Below are 14910 nucleotides of genomic sequence, written 5' to 3'. Positions count from 1 at the left end.
AAGATGCACTGTATATATAAATGTATATATAAATGCACAAATGTTCAAATGGAGGAGGAAGAAAAGTTCTATGAAAAATGTACACAGAGCCAGGCACCGGTGGTTCACACCTATTATCCTAGCTACTCAGGAGGCCGAGATCTGAGGATCACAGTTCACAAAGCCAGCCGGGACAGGAAAATCCATGAGACTCTTATCTCCAATAAACCACTCAGGAAACTAGAAATGGCGCTGTGGCTCAAGTGGTAGAGTGCTTGCCTTGAGCTGAAGAGCTAGGGACAGTGTTCAGGCCCAGAGTTCAAGCTCCATGACTGACAAAAAACGATAAACAAAAAAAAAAAAAAAACTGGACATTTTTTTTCTGGTCATGGGGCTTGAACTCAGCCTGGGCGCTGTCCCTGAGCTCTACCACTTGAGCCACAGCGCCACTTCTGGTTTTCTGAGTGGTTTATTGGAGATAAGAGTCTCATGGGCTGGGAAGGTGGCTCAGTGGTAGAGCGTTTGCCTTGCATGCATGAGGCACTGGGTTCGATTCCTCAGCACCACATAAGCAAAAAGAAAAAAGCCGGAAGTGGTGCTGTGGCTCAAGTGGTAGAACGCTAGCCTTGAGCTGAAGAGCTGAGGGACAGCGCCCAGGCCCAGAGTTCAGGCCCCACAACCAGACCCCCCCCCCCAAAAAAAAAAAAAAAAGAGTCTCATGGACTTTCCTGCCCTGGCTGGCTTTGAACTGCGATCCTGAGTAGTTAGGATAACAAGCATGAGCCACTGGTGCCCGGCTATATCTACAGTTTTTATCAAAGCTATATTAGTTAAATGCAACTAGCTGAAAATGTTTCTTATAGAAATTACTTTTTTTTCTTTTTGTCGGTCATGGGGCTTGAACTCTGGGCAGGCTCTGTTCCTCAGCTCTTTAGCTCAAGGCTAGCACCCTACCACTTGAGCCACAGCACCACTTCCAGCTTTTTCTGCTTATATGGTGCTGAGGAATCGAACCCAGGGCCTCATGCATGCGAGGCAAGCGCTCTACCACTGAGCAAACTTCCCAGCCCTCTTACAGAAATTTCTTAGTGACAAATTTCTATTTATTTAAGCAAATGGTAGTGAGCATGTTTGAAAATTGAAATCAGTGTACTTTATTAATTTCTAATATGTTACAAAAATTCATCATAAAGAGTTAATTACTGACAAACAGCAAAACAAAGCAGAATTCCAGATGTATAGATCAGTTAAGTGAAAAACACCAATTTAAAAAATACTCCTCCTTACACTGGGCACCACTGGCTCACACCCGTAATCCTAGCTATTCAGAAGGCTGAGGTCTCAATCTATATTCAAAGCCAGTCTGGGCAGAAAAGTTAAGAGACTCCATCTCCTATTAATCAGCAAAATGCCAGACTGGAGGTATGGTTCAAGTGGTAGAGAACCAGCTGTGAGCAAGAAAGACAAATGAGATTATCTAAGGCCCTAAATTCAAGTCCCCCTCCTCCCTCAAAATTTTTTTCTTATCAGCTATTGCTCTTTTGCTATAGTAATTCATTTTGAAAATGTGCAGATTTCCTTTTTTTGGTATGGTTCAATTGCTGGACCTGATAGGTCCCAGTATTGACCCCCACAGAAAGACATCATCAAATAAGGGGCATCTTATTTTATGTGCCATTCAGGGAAATGCTGTCAAAACTACATAGTACTTTCTCTTTCTTTTTTTTTTTTTTTTTGGGTCCAGTCATGGGGCCTGAACTCTGGGCCTGGGCACTGTCCTTCAGCTCAAGGCTAGTGCTCTACCACTTGAGCCACAGCGCCATTTCCGGCTTTCTTGTTTTTGCTTATGTGGTACAGAGGAATCGAACCCAGGGCCTCAGGCATGCAAGGCAAGCGCTTTAACCACTGAGCCACCTTCCCAGCCCTGCTTTCTCATTTTCTAAAACAGTGCTTTGGAAATTAACAGAAAGGGAAAGGATTTTCTTTTTCTTTTTTCTTTTTTCTTTTTTTTTTTTTTGGTTGGTAGTGGGGCCTGAACTCTAGGCCTGGGCGCTATCCCTGAGCTCTTCAGCTCAAGGCTAGCGCTATACCACTTGAACCACAATGCCACTTCAGGCTTTTTCTGCTTATGTGGTGCTGAGAAATTGAACCCAGGGCCTCATGCATACAAGGCAAGCACTCTACCACTGAGCTACCTTCCCAGCCCCACAAGCTCTTTCTAATAAGGAGTAACTAACAGAAATGTTTGAGAAAGACTTTTGGTAGTATCTTCCAGTAGTTTTAGGAACAGATATTACTGTATCAGACTTGGGTCTTAACACCCCAAACGCAACAACTACACAGTGCTCTCACCATGGATTATTACTTCACAGTTTTAAAATACACCCCAGCCGGTGAAATGAACTTTACAAAGGCCACAGTAAAGATGGGTAGGTATATTAAGTAAGCAGTTGGGCCTTAGACATAGAGACCAAGTCAAAAGGTGTTTGTGCCCCCAGCCCCACATACATACACACTTGTTACTCAATACTGAGTATCTTAGGCATTGCTCCCCAGCAGTGTGCTTGGACCTGCCTTTTCTCTGTAACTGCTGCCTGTAATTTGTTTTAAGATTGTACTATTACGTAACCAGTGTCTTGTTGATGGTTTTTTCTGACTTACAAATGTAAATATAAAAAAACCAATGCTGCATTGAGTTTCCTTGCATATATACAAACTTGCATGCATGAGTGTATCTGTAAGCTAAACTAGAAGTGCTGACTTATAAAGCACTGTTTGATGTTGGTTTTGTGGTGCTGAGAATCATACATAGGGTTTCATGTATACTAGTCAGGGGCTCTACCACTGAGCTACCCCTTCCAACCTGTGTTTAGTTTTTCTCTTTTTGTTTTGTGCTGCCACTGGGGCTTGAACTCAGGACCTGGGCCTTATCCCTTGAGATTTTTTTTCTCTCTCTCTCAAGACTTGTGCTCTACCACTTGAGACAAGATTCCACTTCTAGCTTTCTAGGGCAGCTACTTGTAGATGAGAGTCTCACAGGCTTTCTTGCCTTGACTGGCTTCAAACTGTGATCCTCCAGGCTCAAATCTCCTGAGTAGCTAGGTTTGTGCGCATGAGCCACCAGCTTTTGGCTAATTTAGTTTTGATAGAGACAGTTAGATTGCCCTGTACAGACATTTATCTTCCTCTCAAATATTTTGATAGTTCATTTTTCCCCTGGAAGGGTTAAAAAGTGAAAAATCCCTATTTGAAATACCCCTGGCCTGCATGCTCTCATTCCCTTCAGAGGCCCTGGTTTTCTCTGCCACAGGCACTTCAGAGCCTCTTCCCCTGCCACTGTAGCCATTGCTAGTTGGTTAATGCCTAATAAACTTCCCTCCTCTTATTTCCTCATAACCCACCAGCTTCCAGAAATTCCATCATGAGCCTTGTTGTCTTTTGTCCTCAGATCAATGAGGAAATCTCCGTGAAGCACCTTCCTTCTACAGAGCCTGACCCCCATGTTGTCCGTATTGGCTGGTCCCTGGATTCTTGCAGCACCCAGCTAGGTAAGGAGAAGTCAGCCAGGTCATCCTGAGGAGAGAGCATTGCCCCTGGCCCCTGGGTCCTCAAGGCTCCTGAATGTCCCTCCCAGTATTGGCCCAGAAGGACATGTTCTTCCTGTCCACGGGCAGCCTGGCTTCAGTTAGAAGGACTAATATTCTAGAGTAACCCTTCTATGAAGAGCTAACAAGAAAATTCAAGATGGTCTTCAGAAAACTATTCCCCTTGCTGGGAAGGTGGCTCAGTGGTAGAGTGCTTGCCTAGCATGCATGAGGCCCTGGGTTTGATTCCTTAGCACCACACAAGCAGGAAAAAAAAAGCTGGAAGTAGCTCTGTGGCTTAAGTGGTAGAGCACTAGCCTTGAGCTGAAGAGCTGAAGGACAGGGCCCAGGCCCAGAGTACAGGCCCCCCGGACCAAAAAACAAAAACAGAAAACTATTTCCCTTCTTTAAAAGAAAAGATCAGTTTCCTGCCCTCAACACCATACTGAAAATAAGTTCCTCAGCCCTATGTACTTCCCAGCAGAGCCTGATCTAGTCTGAAAAGGGGGACAGAGCTGGCACCATGGTGGTACTACATGCCTGTACTCCTAGCTACTTGTGAGATGAAGATTAGTAGGTAGAACTGTGGTTCCAGGCCAACCCTGGGAACAGAGAAGGCAATTGGCCATGCAACCCCCATCTCAGTAAGAAAGCTGGGCACAGTGGTGTGCATCTGTTATATACCAGGGATGGAAGAAGCATAAATAGGAGGATCACAATCCATGTTGGCCCAGGCAAAAAGCGAGACACTAGAAAGCAAAAGGAGTTGGGACATGACTTAAGTGGTAGAATGACTATCTAACAAGCACAAGGCCCTGAGTTCAAATTTAGTACCACCAGGGGAAAAATTCATGGTGGGATCACAATGCTTTTTATATTTGAAGACAAAAATCATTGTCTTGAGTTTTAGTAAATTTGGTCGCTCTTGTTTTTGGAGATTGGGGGAAGAAAAGGTTGAAAGGAAATCCTTCAGCACCAAACTTTGGTTGGCTTGATATGTTTAAGTGTGCTTGGTCAGGAAGCAGAAGCTGAAGTCAAGCACTCTGCAGAGAAAGGGAAAATTTAGAAAGAAGGAAGGGGGAAGGTACTGGGGTGGAGAAGACTGAGCCAAGACTTAACCCTTCCCTGTGCCATTCAACATGCAGTCGGTCTACTAATGCCATCTATCCTGGGGTGCCGCTGTGGTTTTGTTTCTGGAAGAGCAAGAGGACTGATATATGGGAAGGGCACTGGCTGACACCTAGGCGCTGAGATGTGGTGGTTGTGACTGTAGCGGTGGAAGGTGGAACCTCCCCTGCCTTTCTCTTGTTCAGGTGAAGAGCTTTTCTCCTACGGCTACGGAGGCACAGGGAAGAAGTCTACTAACAGCCGCTTTGAGAACTATGGAGACAAGTTCGCAGAGAACGATGTGATTGGCTGCTTCGCGGTGAGTGCTAGCGCCACATGCTGTATACTTCCATAGTGGGGTGGGGGGGCCCTGCATAGCCAGCCAATAAGAGATAAGAGCCTCACTCACAGACTTTCCTGCCTGGGCTGACTTTAAACTGCGATGCTCGGATCTCCAACCTCCTGAGTAGCTAGGGGGGTTACAAGTGTGAGCCACCAGTGACCAGCTTCAATTGTACTTTTATGGCAGAAATCAGACCCTGTATTTTGCTTCAGCTTGCCAACTTCCTTAGCTGAGCTTCCTTAGCAATAAGCTTCTTTCCTGCAGCCAGAATTACCTTTCTAAAACACAATTTTGACCAGGTCCTTCCCTTGTTCAAAACAACTGTGGTTGAACTTAGCTCATTTGGTAAAGATTTTACTAGAAGAACCTGGATTCCATCCCTAGTACCCTACACACACACACACACACACACCAATAAAACCAAAAATAATTTTTTTTTAAATTCTGCTATCAAATCCAAACTAGAACATATTGTGGGGAACAAAGGGGGTGACTCCCTCACCACGATACCTCTAGTGCCTCACAGCTAGCTCAGTGCCTAGCACATTGTGTTCATAGCTTATATTCACATGTTGATTGTGTTTAAACCAAGTCCAAGAAAATCCTGTGCACTTGAAAGTAACTTGTCGGTTGGGAATGTGGCTTAGTGGTAGAGTACTTGCCTAACATGCATAAAACCTTGGGTTTGATTAAAACAGAAAGGGCCAGAAGTGGCACTGTGGCTCTGAGTTCAAGCCCCAGGACTGGTTAAAAAAAAAAAAAATTCTAAAGAGCTGGGAATGTGGCTTAGTGGTAGAATGCTTGCCTAGCACGCATGAGGCCCTGGGTTCGATTCCTTGATACCACATAAACAGAAAAGGCTAAAGTGATGCTGTGATTCAAGTGGTAGAATGCTAGCCTTGAGTAAAAGAAACTCAGGGATAGTACCTAGGTCCTGAGTTCAAGCCCCAGGACTGGCCAAAAGAAAAAGGAAAAAACTTGTCCAAGGCCATAGTACATGATCCACTAAACCACAGCAACAAACAACTATTGGACAAATGGGTGGGTGGGTAAGTGGATGGATGGATGGATGGATGGATATGGTCACTTCATGGTTCTCCAGCTGTATGCAAAACTTCTCCATCACCTTTGTGCTTCAGTCTGTCTGACCGGGTGTTCTCTCACTGTGGAGCTTGTATGTGCAGTACCTCTCTCAATCCAGGAGTCCCTCCTACCTGCTTCATTTCCATTGGCTGCTCACACTTGGCTTATCGGTTGGTTCCTTCTTCAGAGACCTTTGCATTGGGAGGGGTTCTTCCTGAAATATGGTGTCGAATCCTTGTCTGGTTTCCACCTGGTCCCTAGGCTCTGTGTAGCTCAGGTCACCACAAGGTATGTGGACAAGGAAAAGTGGGAACTCGAAGAATGTGTATTGAATACACAGGTGCATGCATTTGCAGAGCTGGACTCGGCTTTCCTTCCTTTTTCATCTTTGTAGACCTCCTTCGTCAGTGTTGACGTCAGGGTAGAGCATGCCTGTTCCTTTATCTTTGACTTGGCCTAGGCACCAGGCACAGATGCTTGGAGCACCCTAAATTATTTCACCCCCACCGCTTCTCTGAGCTGGACAGTGGGCCATGTTTTCCCTCCATGTCACCTTCCCCTTCTGTGACTCCAGGGCCTTAGGCTCACAGTGGACAGTTTCTATCCTTAGGTTTTTTTTAGTTTTAGTTGTTTGCATTGGGGGGGGTTGTTTTTGTTTTTCATTTTTTGTTTTGTCAGTCGTGGGGCCTGAATTCTGGGCCTGGGCACTAACCCTGAGCTCTTCAGCTCAAGGCTAGCGCTATACCATTTGAGCCACAGTACCTCTTTGGGATTTTTCTGCTTATGTGGTGCAGAGGAATAAAACCCAGGGCCTCATGCATGCAAGGCAAGCACTCTACCACTGAGCATCTTCCCAGCCCCTGCATTTGTGTTTTTGAGACAGTGCTATATGTAGCACACGTTGACCTCAAACTTGAGATCTTCCTGCCTCTTTCAAATAGGCAATACCATGTGTGGCTCAAACTTCCTCTTTCTCTCCTAGGACTTTGAATGTGGAAACGATGTGGAACTTTCCTTTACCAAGAATGGAAAGTGGATGGGCATCGCCTTCCGAATCCAGAAGGAAGCCCTGGGGGGGCAGGCCCTCTACCCGCATGTCCTGGTGAAGAACTGCGCAGTGGAGTTCAACTTTGGCCAGCGGGCAGAGCCCTACTGCTCTGTCCTCCCAGGGTTCACTTTCATCCAGCACCTTCCCCTTGGAGAGAGGATCCGGGGCACCGTTGGACCAAAGAGCAAGGCAGAGTGTGAGGTGAGTGTGGTTCCTTCTCCAGAGCTGCCTCGTGGCCGGCCAGTGGAGATGCTGCTGCCCAGGCACCGTGAAAGGAAGACAAGCTGGCCACATGAGTGACTTTGGGGGCAAATGCATCTTCTCCCACCTCCTCTGAGAAGGGAGGTGAGGGCATTGGTGTGGCTTATGCCAAAGAGGGAAGGAAGCAGTCACACTGCCTCCTTGATAGGGCCAGAAATGGGAGAGTAGAGAGATCCTGACATTTCATAGTTAAGTGTACTCTGTCCCCAGTATTGGGGGGAGAGGGGGAGCTTGAATATGGACCCTCCCCCACCAAGACTGCATAGGAACATGAAGGACAACGGTCTTGGCTCCTAGTGCTACACTGATGACCTGTTTTTAGATCTTGGTGTCTTTCTTACAAGTGGTTTATTTTTTTGTGCTAGAAGATAAGCTACACCTGTCATCGTAGCTACTCAGGGGCTGAGAAATGAGGATCGCAGTTCAAAGCCAGCCTGGGCAGGAAAGTCCATGAGACTCTTACCTCCAATGAACCATTAGAATACATGGTGGGTGCTGTGGCTCAAAGTGGTAGAGCACTAGGCTTAAGCAAAAGAGCTCACCGACAGCACCCAGGCCCTGATTCAAGCCCCATAACGGACCAAAAAAATGAACGAAGTTACAGAGTTTATCTTAATTCTTTATTATTTTATGCACACTCATAATCGAGATCTCATAACTTTGGCATTCTGCCCTTTTCAGTTAACATTTCTTTGTATGCTTTATTCTCCTACATAAAAGCCATTTGGGTCACACGATGGGTCTTGAACTCTGGGCCTGGGTGCTGTACCTGAACTCTTCAGCTCTCAAGGCAAGTGCTCTGCCACTTGAGCCACCGCACCACTTCCAGTTTTCTGATGGTTAATTGGAGATAAGAGTCTCACATGGACTGGGAAGGTGGCTCAGTGGTAGAGCGCTTGCCTTGCATGCCTGAGGCCCTGGGTTCGATTCCTCAGCACCACATAAGCAAAAAGAAAAAAAGCTGGAAGTGGCGCTGTGCCTCAAGTAGTAGAGCGCTAGCCTTGAGCTGAAGAGCTGAGGGTCAGCGCCCAGGCCCAGAGTTCAGGCCCCACGACTGGACCAAAAAAAAGAGTCTCACAGACTTTCCTGCCCAGGCTGGCTTTGAACTGTGATCCTCAGATCTCAGCCTCCTTTGTAGGTAGGATTATAGGTATGAGCCACTGGCACCCGGCTTGTTTTTTGTTTTGTTTTTTACAATGAAGTCTTACTGTGTTGCCTAGGCTAGCCTTGAACTCCTAGACTAAGTGATCTTCAGCCTCAGCCTCCCAAGTAGTTGGAACTACAAGCATACACCAGCATACCTGGCCTTGAACATTAGTTGAGTGGCCTCAGAAACAAATCATTCCCCTTGTTGGGTATTTATGCCCCATCAAGTGTCTATTGGGTTCCAGGTGGAACATGTGGTTTTGTAGGCATACCTCGGGCTCCAGTTCAACTCCACAGTTGTGCCACTTTTCCTGCCCTCTGCATGGGCCAGTCCCACTTGATGGCCATCCCTGTATTGTCTTGATGCCTACTGGCAGAGTCTGACTGGTGCTAACCCAGTGTGGGTCTTGTGCTGAGAATTGGGTAAGCATCGTGTGTTTGGATCCTGGTAGCTATTCTATGAAGTAGAGACGTTGCTTCCATTTTCCAGAAGCAATTCTGGGGTCCACAGTCCCTAGCAAGCCATGGTGGTGCTATGTCTCACTGCTGCTCTTTGATAATCCCCCCATTCCTCTCGTCATTGTAGATTCTGATGATGGTGGGCCTGCCTGCTGCCGGCAAGACCACGTGGGCCATCAAACATGCAGCTTCCAACCCTTCCAAGAAGTATAACATCCTGGGTACCAATGCCATCATGGATAAGATGAGGGTAAGAGGGCCTTTGGACTCAACTCAGCCACCGCACATCCCCTAGCTTCTGCTCTGCCCTGGGCCACTCGGTCCTCACCACCTCCTGCCCACAGGTGATGGGCCTGCGCCGGCAGCGGAACTATGCTGGCCGCTGGGACGTCCTGATCCAGCAGGCTACCCAGTGCCTCAACCGCCTCATCCAGATCGCTGCCCGCAAGAAACGCAACTATATCCTCGATCAGGTATTTAATAGACGAGAGGGGCCCTGGCGCCTACCTGGGACTTCCCCCTCTGGTCCTTTTCTCTTCTCCCCATAATGCTGGAGTAACTATACTACTCAGAGTCAACCCTGCATGAGGGTGCAGGTAAACACAATGCTGTACAGGGGGAGCCCAGCCTGTGGGTGGGGTGGCGCAGCAGGGAGGGGGGGCAAATTCCAGGTCAACTAGCTTAACAAAGAACCTTCTTTTTGTTGTGGTGGTGGTGCTTGAACTTAGGGTCTGGGCTCTATCCCTGAGCTTCTTTGCGCTTAAAACTAGGATTCTACCCCCTGAGTCACACATCACTTCCAGTACTTTGTTTTGTTTTGTTTTTGTCAGTCATGGGGCTTGAACTCTGGGTCTGGGCACTGTCCCTCAGCTCTTCAGCTCAAAGCTAATGCTCTACCACTTGAGCCACAGTGCCCACTTCCAGCTTTTTCTGTTTATGTGGTGCTGAGGAATCGAACCCAGGGATTCATGCATGGGAGGCAAGCACTCTACCACTGAGCCACCTTCCCAGCCCCACTTGGAGTTTTTGAGTGGTTAATTGGAGATAAAGAGTCTCACATGGACTTTTCTGCCTGGACTGCCTTTGAACCACTTAGATGTCAGCTTCCTGAATGGCTAGGATTATAGGCATCAGCCTGGCAAACCTTCTTAGTGTGAGCCACAGAGTAAAATAGGCAAGATAGAGATCTCTGAACTTGACAAACTAGGGCTTCGACCCCAGCTCTACCCCTTCTTGGTCATGTGCTTTTGGTGCTAACTCAATCTTGTGACTCGTAGTCTCCTAGGGTGCCCGCTGGAGAGTCTAGTGGCCCCACTCACCAATCTAGGAGCATGCATTTACACCATAGGTGTGGCCCAACTTGAGGTTCAGCAATTTGGAGTTCGGCTAGGAATATGGTTCATGGTTTTCAGCATTCCCAAAATGGTAATGGATCTCTGTCCCCAAGTAATGACGTCCACATGTTCACAAACATCTGTCCTGCGGGCTTCCCAAAGTGCCAGGGTGGCGCTGTGAATGAGCCTTGCCTCCATGCTAAGAACCTGTGCCAACACATTGTAAGCCAATGCCCACCCTGGGGACCTGGCTCCTTAGCCCTGTTGAAAGCCTCTAAAGGACCATGTTGCCTTTAATGTGGGATAGACCCTATACCATGCAGCTGGGGCCAGTCTGTCATAGTTACTCCTCCAGCTCAGTTCCTCCATTAACCAGCCTGCTACTTTACCTGTTTCTCTTTGGAGACTTAATTCTTTTTAAAAAACACTTGGTTTCGTCCTGAATGGCCAAGTGGGGCTATTAACACTTTGACAATCCTCTTCTGAATTCCCTAAAAAGAATTCCTGGCCTGATTTGTTTTCCTCAACTCACTGCTTAAACCAGCTATGAAATCTACTTCAAACCTGTGGCCCAGTGGAAGGGGTTTCCAAATGGATTGTCTAACAGTCCTGCCCAGGTGGCCTGTCCTGATTTCTGTAGTGCTCAGGCACACAGGAGCAGAACACTGTGAAGGCTACAGCTGGTGCCAGCTGGTTCGGAGATAGGACCTGGGCTATACCAAATGTGCCTGTGCTCTTCAGGGCTGCTGGCTCCTAGGACAGAGTTGTGTGAGTCAGGTGAGCTAGTCATGTGATTCAGACCGGTAGCAAAACAAAGGCCCTGATCTTTGAAGGTGAGGAGGAGAGTTTTGTTTTTGTTTTTTTTTAATTTTATTATTTTATTTGTGAACATACTGTACAGAGGGGTTACAATTACTTGGGCAGGATGATGCGTACATTTCTTACCAAGCATTGCACCCTCCTCCTTTGGTTTACCCTTCACATCCCTTCCCAGCCTCCCCCCTCCCCCCCAATCCCAATCCTTCTCCTTCCCCCAGGAGGAGAGTTTTAAACGACCTTCCCCATAGCTAGGCACAGAGGCTGAATTCCAGGCCTGAAGCTAAACCATTCAGACTAGAGAAAGAGAATCTTGACCTGTTTGGCCTCAGTCCCTAAAATTAGGGTTCCAGAAAATTCTGGGTATGAGAAGAAAGTGTGTGGGTAAGGAAGAGTCAAAGCAGGCCCCTGGCCAGCTTTGCCACACGTAATTGTTTCCTGGGCTCAGTGCCATTTCCAAAGGGGAAGCTAGAGCCTCAGGTCAGGTCCTGCCGTGGAGGCCCAGGTGCAGGTACCTCCCCGGTTAGCCGACACACTAGGTCTTTCCTGTACCTCGTCCTGTCCACACAGCCTGCTCTGCTCCCCACATTGGCCAATTCTCTTTCTCCATTGCTGGCCCTTCACCTCTTGGAGCCCACACAAACCCACCATACTCACCTTAGGTCTGCTCTCCACCCAGCCCTATTGAGTGTGATGGCCCACGGTCCTGCCAAAGAGCTCATGGTGTCTCCCTCCAGCTGCCACCCACCAAAACCAGCTCTCCAGCTTCTCACCCAATTCTTGGGTTAGCCACAGTCCAGAGCCAGGGGACCTAGACGGCCTGGGCATGTGCACTCACTTACTCTCTCTCCCCCCCTTTTCTCTCTCTTCCCCCCTCCTCTCTCTCTCCCCATCTTCAGGCAGGGTGGGACTGGAAAAGCTGAGCTTGTTGTTGGCTTGTTTCCTGGCAACAGGCCCTGGTGACCACAGCTGTGCTGGGTTGGCCCCAGGGCTCTGAGCTCACTGTGTTTGCTATGGTAACAGCCGCCAGCAGCTAGCAAGTCCCTCTCCTCCAGGAAAGCCAGCCACTGGCACTTGTGCTTGGCGCCATGTCGCCCCCTTCTCCCATCCAAACCAGGGTAGGCAGGGGAGGTCCCTGCCCCGTGTCTCCTGGAGGACCTCTGGGCCCTTCCATTCCCCGGTACCTGAGGAGCCACAGGGACAGCCATCTTGGCACAGCCTCCCCTCTTCTGACCCCTTGGGATGTTGGAGAATAGCTGACTTTGCTCAAGGAAGTAGTAGAGTTGTGAGGGGGAAAGTGGAAAGGAGGACTTCACTTTTTCTACCCTTTGTGGCCTCTCCTAGGCTCATGCTGACCGCCCTGGGAGCAACACCCCCACTTGGAGTTCAAGGGTGGAGAGGAGTTCCCCACCCCTCCCACCCCCCCGCCCCACCCCACATGAGTGCCTGGACCAGGCTCTAGTTGATTTAGGGAACATTTGGCCAAAGTCTCCCATATGTCTTAGCCGGAGCCCCTGGCCTGCTCCTTGGGTCCTGGAAAAGGAACCTTCATAAAACTTCACTCAGAGCCTGTGACAACCTCTTTCCTGTCAGCCATGTGTTCAAATCCACTCTCTGTTGACTTCTTCCCCTTGTCACATGTCAGAGCCACTAGAGTTTTCCAGATACAATTAACCAGTTGCTTCGCTTCTGTTAGGTTCCTGGTTTGGAACGACCCTGAGGATTTCCCTGTAGGATCAGGCCCTGCCTCCAGCCAGTCTGCGGGAGTGCCTAAGTGAGGTTGGACTTCTAAAGTCCGACCTGCTGTCACTAGAGGCTGACGGAGTCCAGAAGCCCTGTGGCCCAGCTCACAGAGACTGTGGTCCCAAAGGACTTGGTGCTCTAGCCAGTGTTTTTCAGTCATATACATGTGTTCTAGTGTACCAGTCTGTGCCCGCACCTGCTCACGGAGGAAGGGGCAACACAAGGGGAGCTCCTAGGGGAGGCTTGAGTGGAAGAGCCACACGTAACTGAGTGGCCCCACAGAGTTATAGCAGCACGCTGTATACCAGCACTCCACAGACACCTGAGCATCAGGTGACTTCCAGGCCAGCCTGGGCTTCATATCTCAAGAGGAAATAAAGGGGGACTGGGAAGGTAGCTAAGCAGTAGAGTGCCTTTCTTGCATGCATGAGGTCCGGGGTTCAATTCCTCAGCACCACATAAGCAGAAAAAGCCAGAAATCGTACTGTGGCTCAAATGGTAGAGCGCTAGCCTTGAGCTAGCCTTGAGCCCAGAGTTCAGACCCCACAACCAACAAAAAAAACTTCAGAAGAGTATATACCATAGAATTCTGTTCATGTCAAGAACCCACACAAGTGTTTGTGGAAGACTGTTTAAGAAATTCAGTCAGCCAGGCGCCAGTGGCTCAAGCCTGTAATCCCAGCTACTCAGGAGGTTGAGATCTGAGGATCATGGTTCAAAGCCAGCAGGAAAGTCTGTGAGACTCTGATCTCCAATAAACCACTAGAAAACCGGAAGTGGTGCTATGGCTCTAGTGGTAGAGCACTCACCTTGAGCTGAAGAGCTCAGGGATAGTGCCCAAGCCCAGAGTTCAAGCCCCACGACCGAAAAATTAAGTCAGAGGACAGGTGCTAGTGGCACAGGCCTGTAATGCTAGCTATTCAGGAAGATCTGAGATCTGAGAATTGCATTTCAAAGCCAGGCCGACAGGAAAGTCCATGAGACATTTTATCTCCAATGAACTACCAGAAAAGGCACTGTGGCTCCTAAGTTCAAGCCCCATAACCAACAATAAATAAATAAAATCTAGTCCAGGTTGTCTCTGGGAAGTAGGGCTGGCACAAGGTGGGTGAGAGATGAACTTTTGGCTAGTTTCCTATGAGCACATAGAGCACCGTTAGCATAGAGAAAGGGAGTAGTAAGAACAGGATGGAAAGGCAAAGCCTAGGCTAGCTGTGGGCACCTCCCGTCGCTGCCCTACTTAATTCCCGCCGAGGAAAACTACAGCAACAAACCCACCTCTCCTTCTCCTTGTTGCAGACAAATGTTTATGGGTCAGCCCAGAGACGAAAAATGAGACCATTTGAAGGCTTCCAGCGGAAAGCCATTGTCATTTGTCCCACTGATGAAGACCTAAAAGACCGAACAATAAAGCGGACTGACGAGGAGGGGAAGGATGTCCCGGATCACGCCGTCTTGGAAATGAAAGGTAGCAGTGACCAGCTCTCTGGGGCTGTGTCCACAGTGTCCTGCAGAGAAAAGGCTCCAGTGTCCCTGCCCACTTAGGGTTCCTCTGTGGATTTGCCCCCTCGTCTTTTTTTTTTTCTTTCTTTTCTTTTCTTTCCCAGTCCTGGGGCTGAAACTCAGGGCCTGGGCACTATCGCTAAGCTTCTTTTGCTCAAGGCTAGCACTCTACCACTTCAGCCACAGCGCCACTTCTGGCTTTTTCTGTGTATGTGGTATACTAAGGAATCGAACCCAGGGCTTCATGCATGCTGGGCAAGCACTCTACCACTAAGCCACACTCCTAGCCCATCTTCTTGTTCCTGTTGTGTCTGTGGAACTGTTTTTAGATTAGATGGATTCAGGGAGAAGGTGGGGGAGCCCTGGGTGGATTGCTCGAGAATGTCAGTTTCTCAATAACTAGGGACATGTGTCCACCTGCCCAGTCACTCCCACGAGTGAGGCTAGGAGCGGGGCAAGCTCTTCAGGAAATTGAGGCAAGAGTTTTTGTCAGCTGACAGCACA

At 48.5% G+C, this 14910-nt stretch overlaps 1 protein-coding gene across 3 annotated transcripts in view; it reads left to right on the top strand.

Moving 5' to 3' along the window:
- The window catches only part of LOC138812800 (heterogeneous nuclear ribonucleoprotein U-like protein 1), a 29164-nt gene that overhangs the window by 10340 nt on the left and 3914 nt on the right, over nucleotides 1–14910 (top strand). For all 3 annotated transcript variants that reach the window (XM_070001000.1, XM_070000990.1, XM_070001008.1), the window contains 6 exons: nucleotides 3428–3527; nucleotides 4877–4989; nucleotides 7079–7345; nucleotides 9138–9260; nucleotides 9355–9483; nucleotides 14203–14371. In XM_070001000.1, coding sequence (XP_069857101.1) covers nucleotides 3428–3527; nucleotides 4877–4989; nucleotides 7079–7345; nucleotides 9138–9260; nucleotides 9355–9483; nucleotides 14203–14371 — 901 coding nt within the window. The remainder of the gene's footprint in view (nucleotides 1–3427; nucleotides 3528–4876; nucleotides 4990–7078; nucleotides 7346–9137; nucleotides 9261–9354; nucleotides 9484–14202; nucleotides 14372–14910) is intronic.

This window comes from Dipodomys merriami, unplaced genomic scaffold (genome assembly GCF_024711535.1).
Source record: "Dipodomys merriami isolate MVZ:Mamm:240054 unplaced genomic scaffold, mDipMer1.0.p SCAF_106, whole genome shotgun sequence".
NCBI lineage: Eukaryota > Metazoa > Chordata > Mammalia > Rodentia > Heteromyidae > Dipodomys > Dipodomys merriami.
The sequence above is the reverse complement of the archived record's forward strand: the minus strand, read 5'-3'. Positions and strand labels throughout refer to the sequence as shown.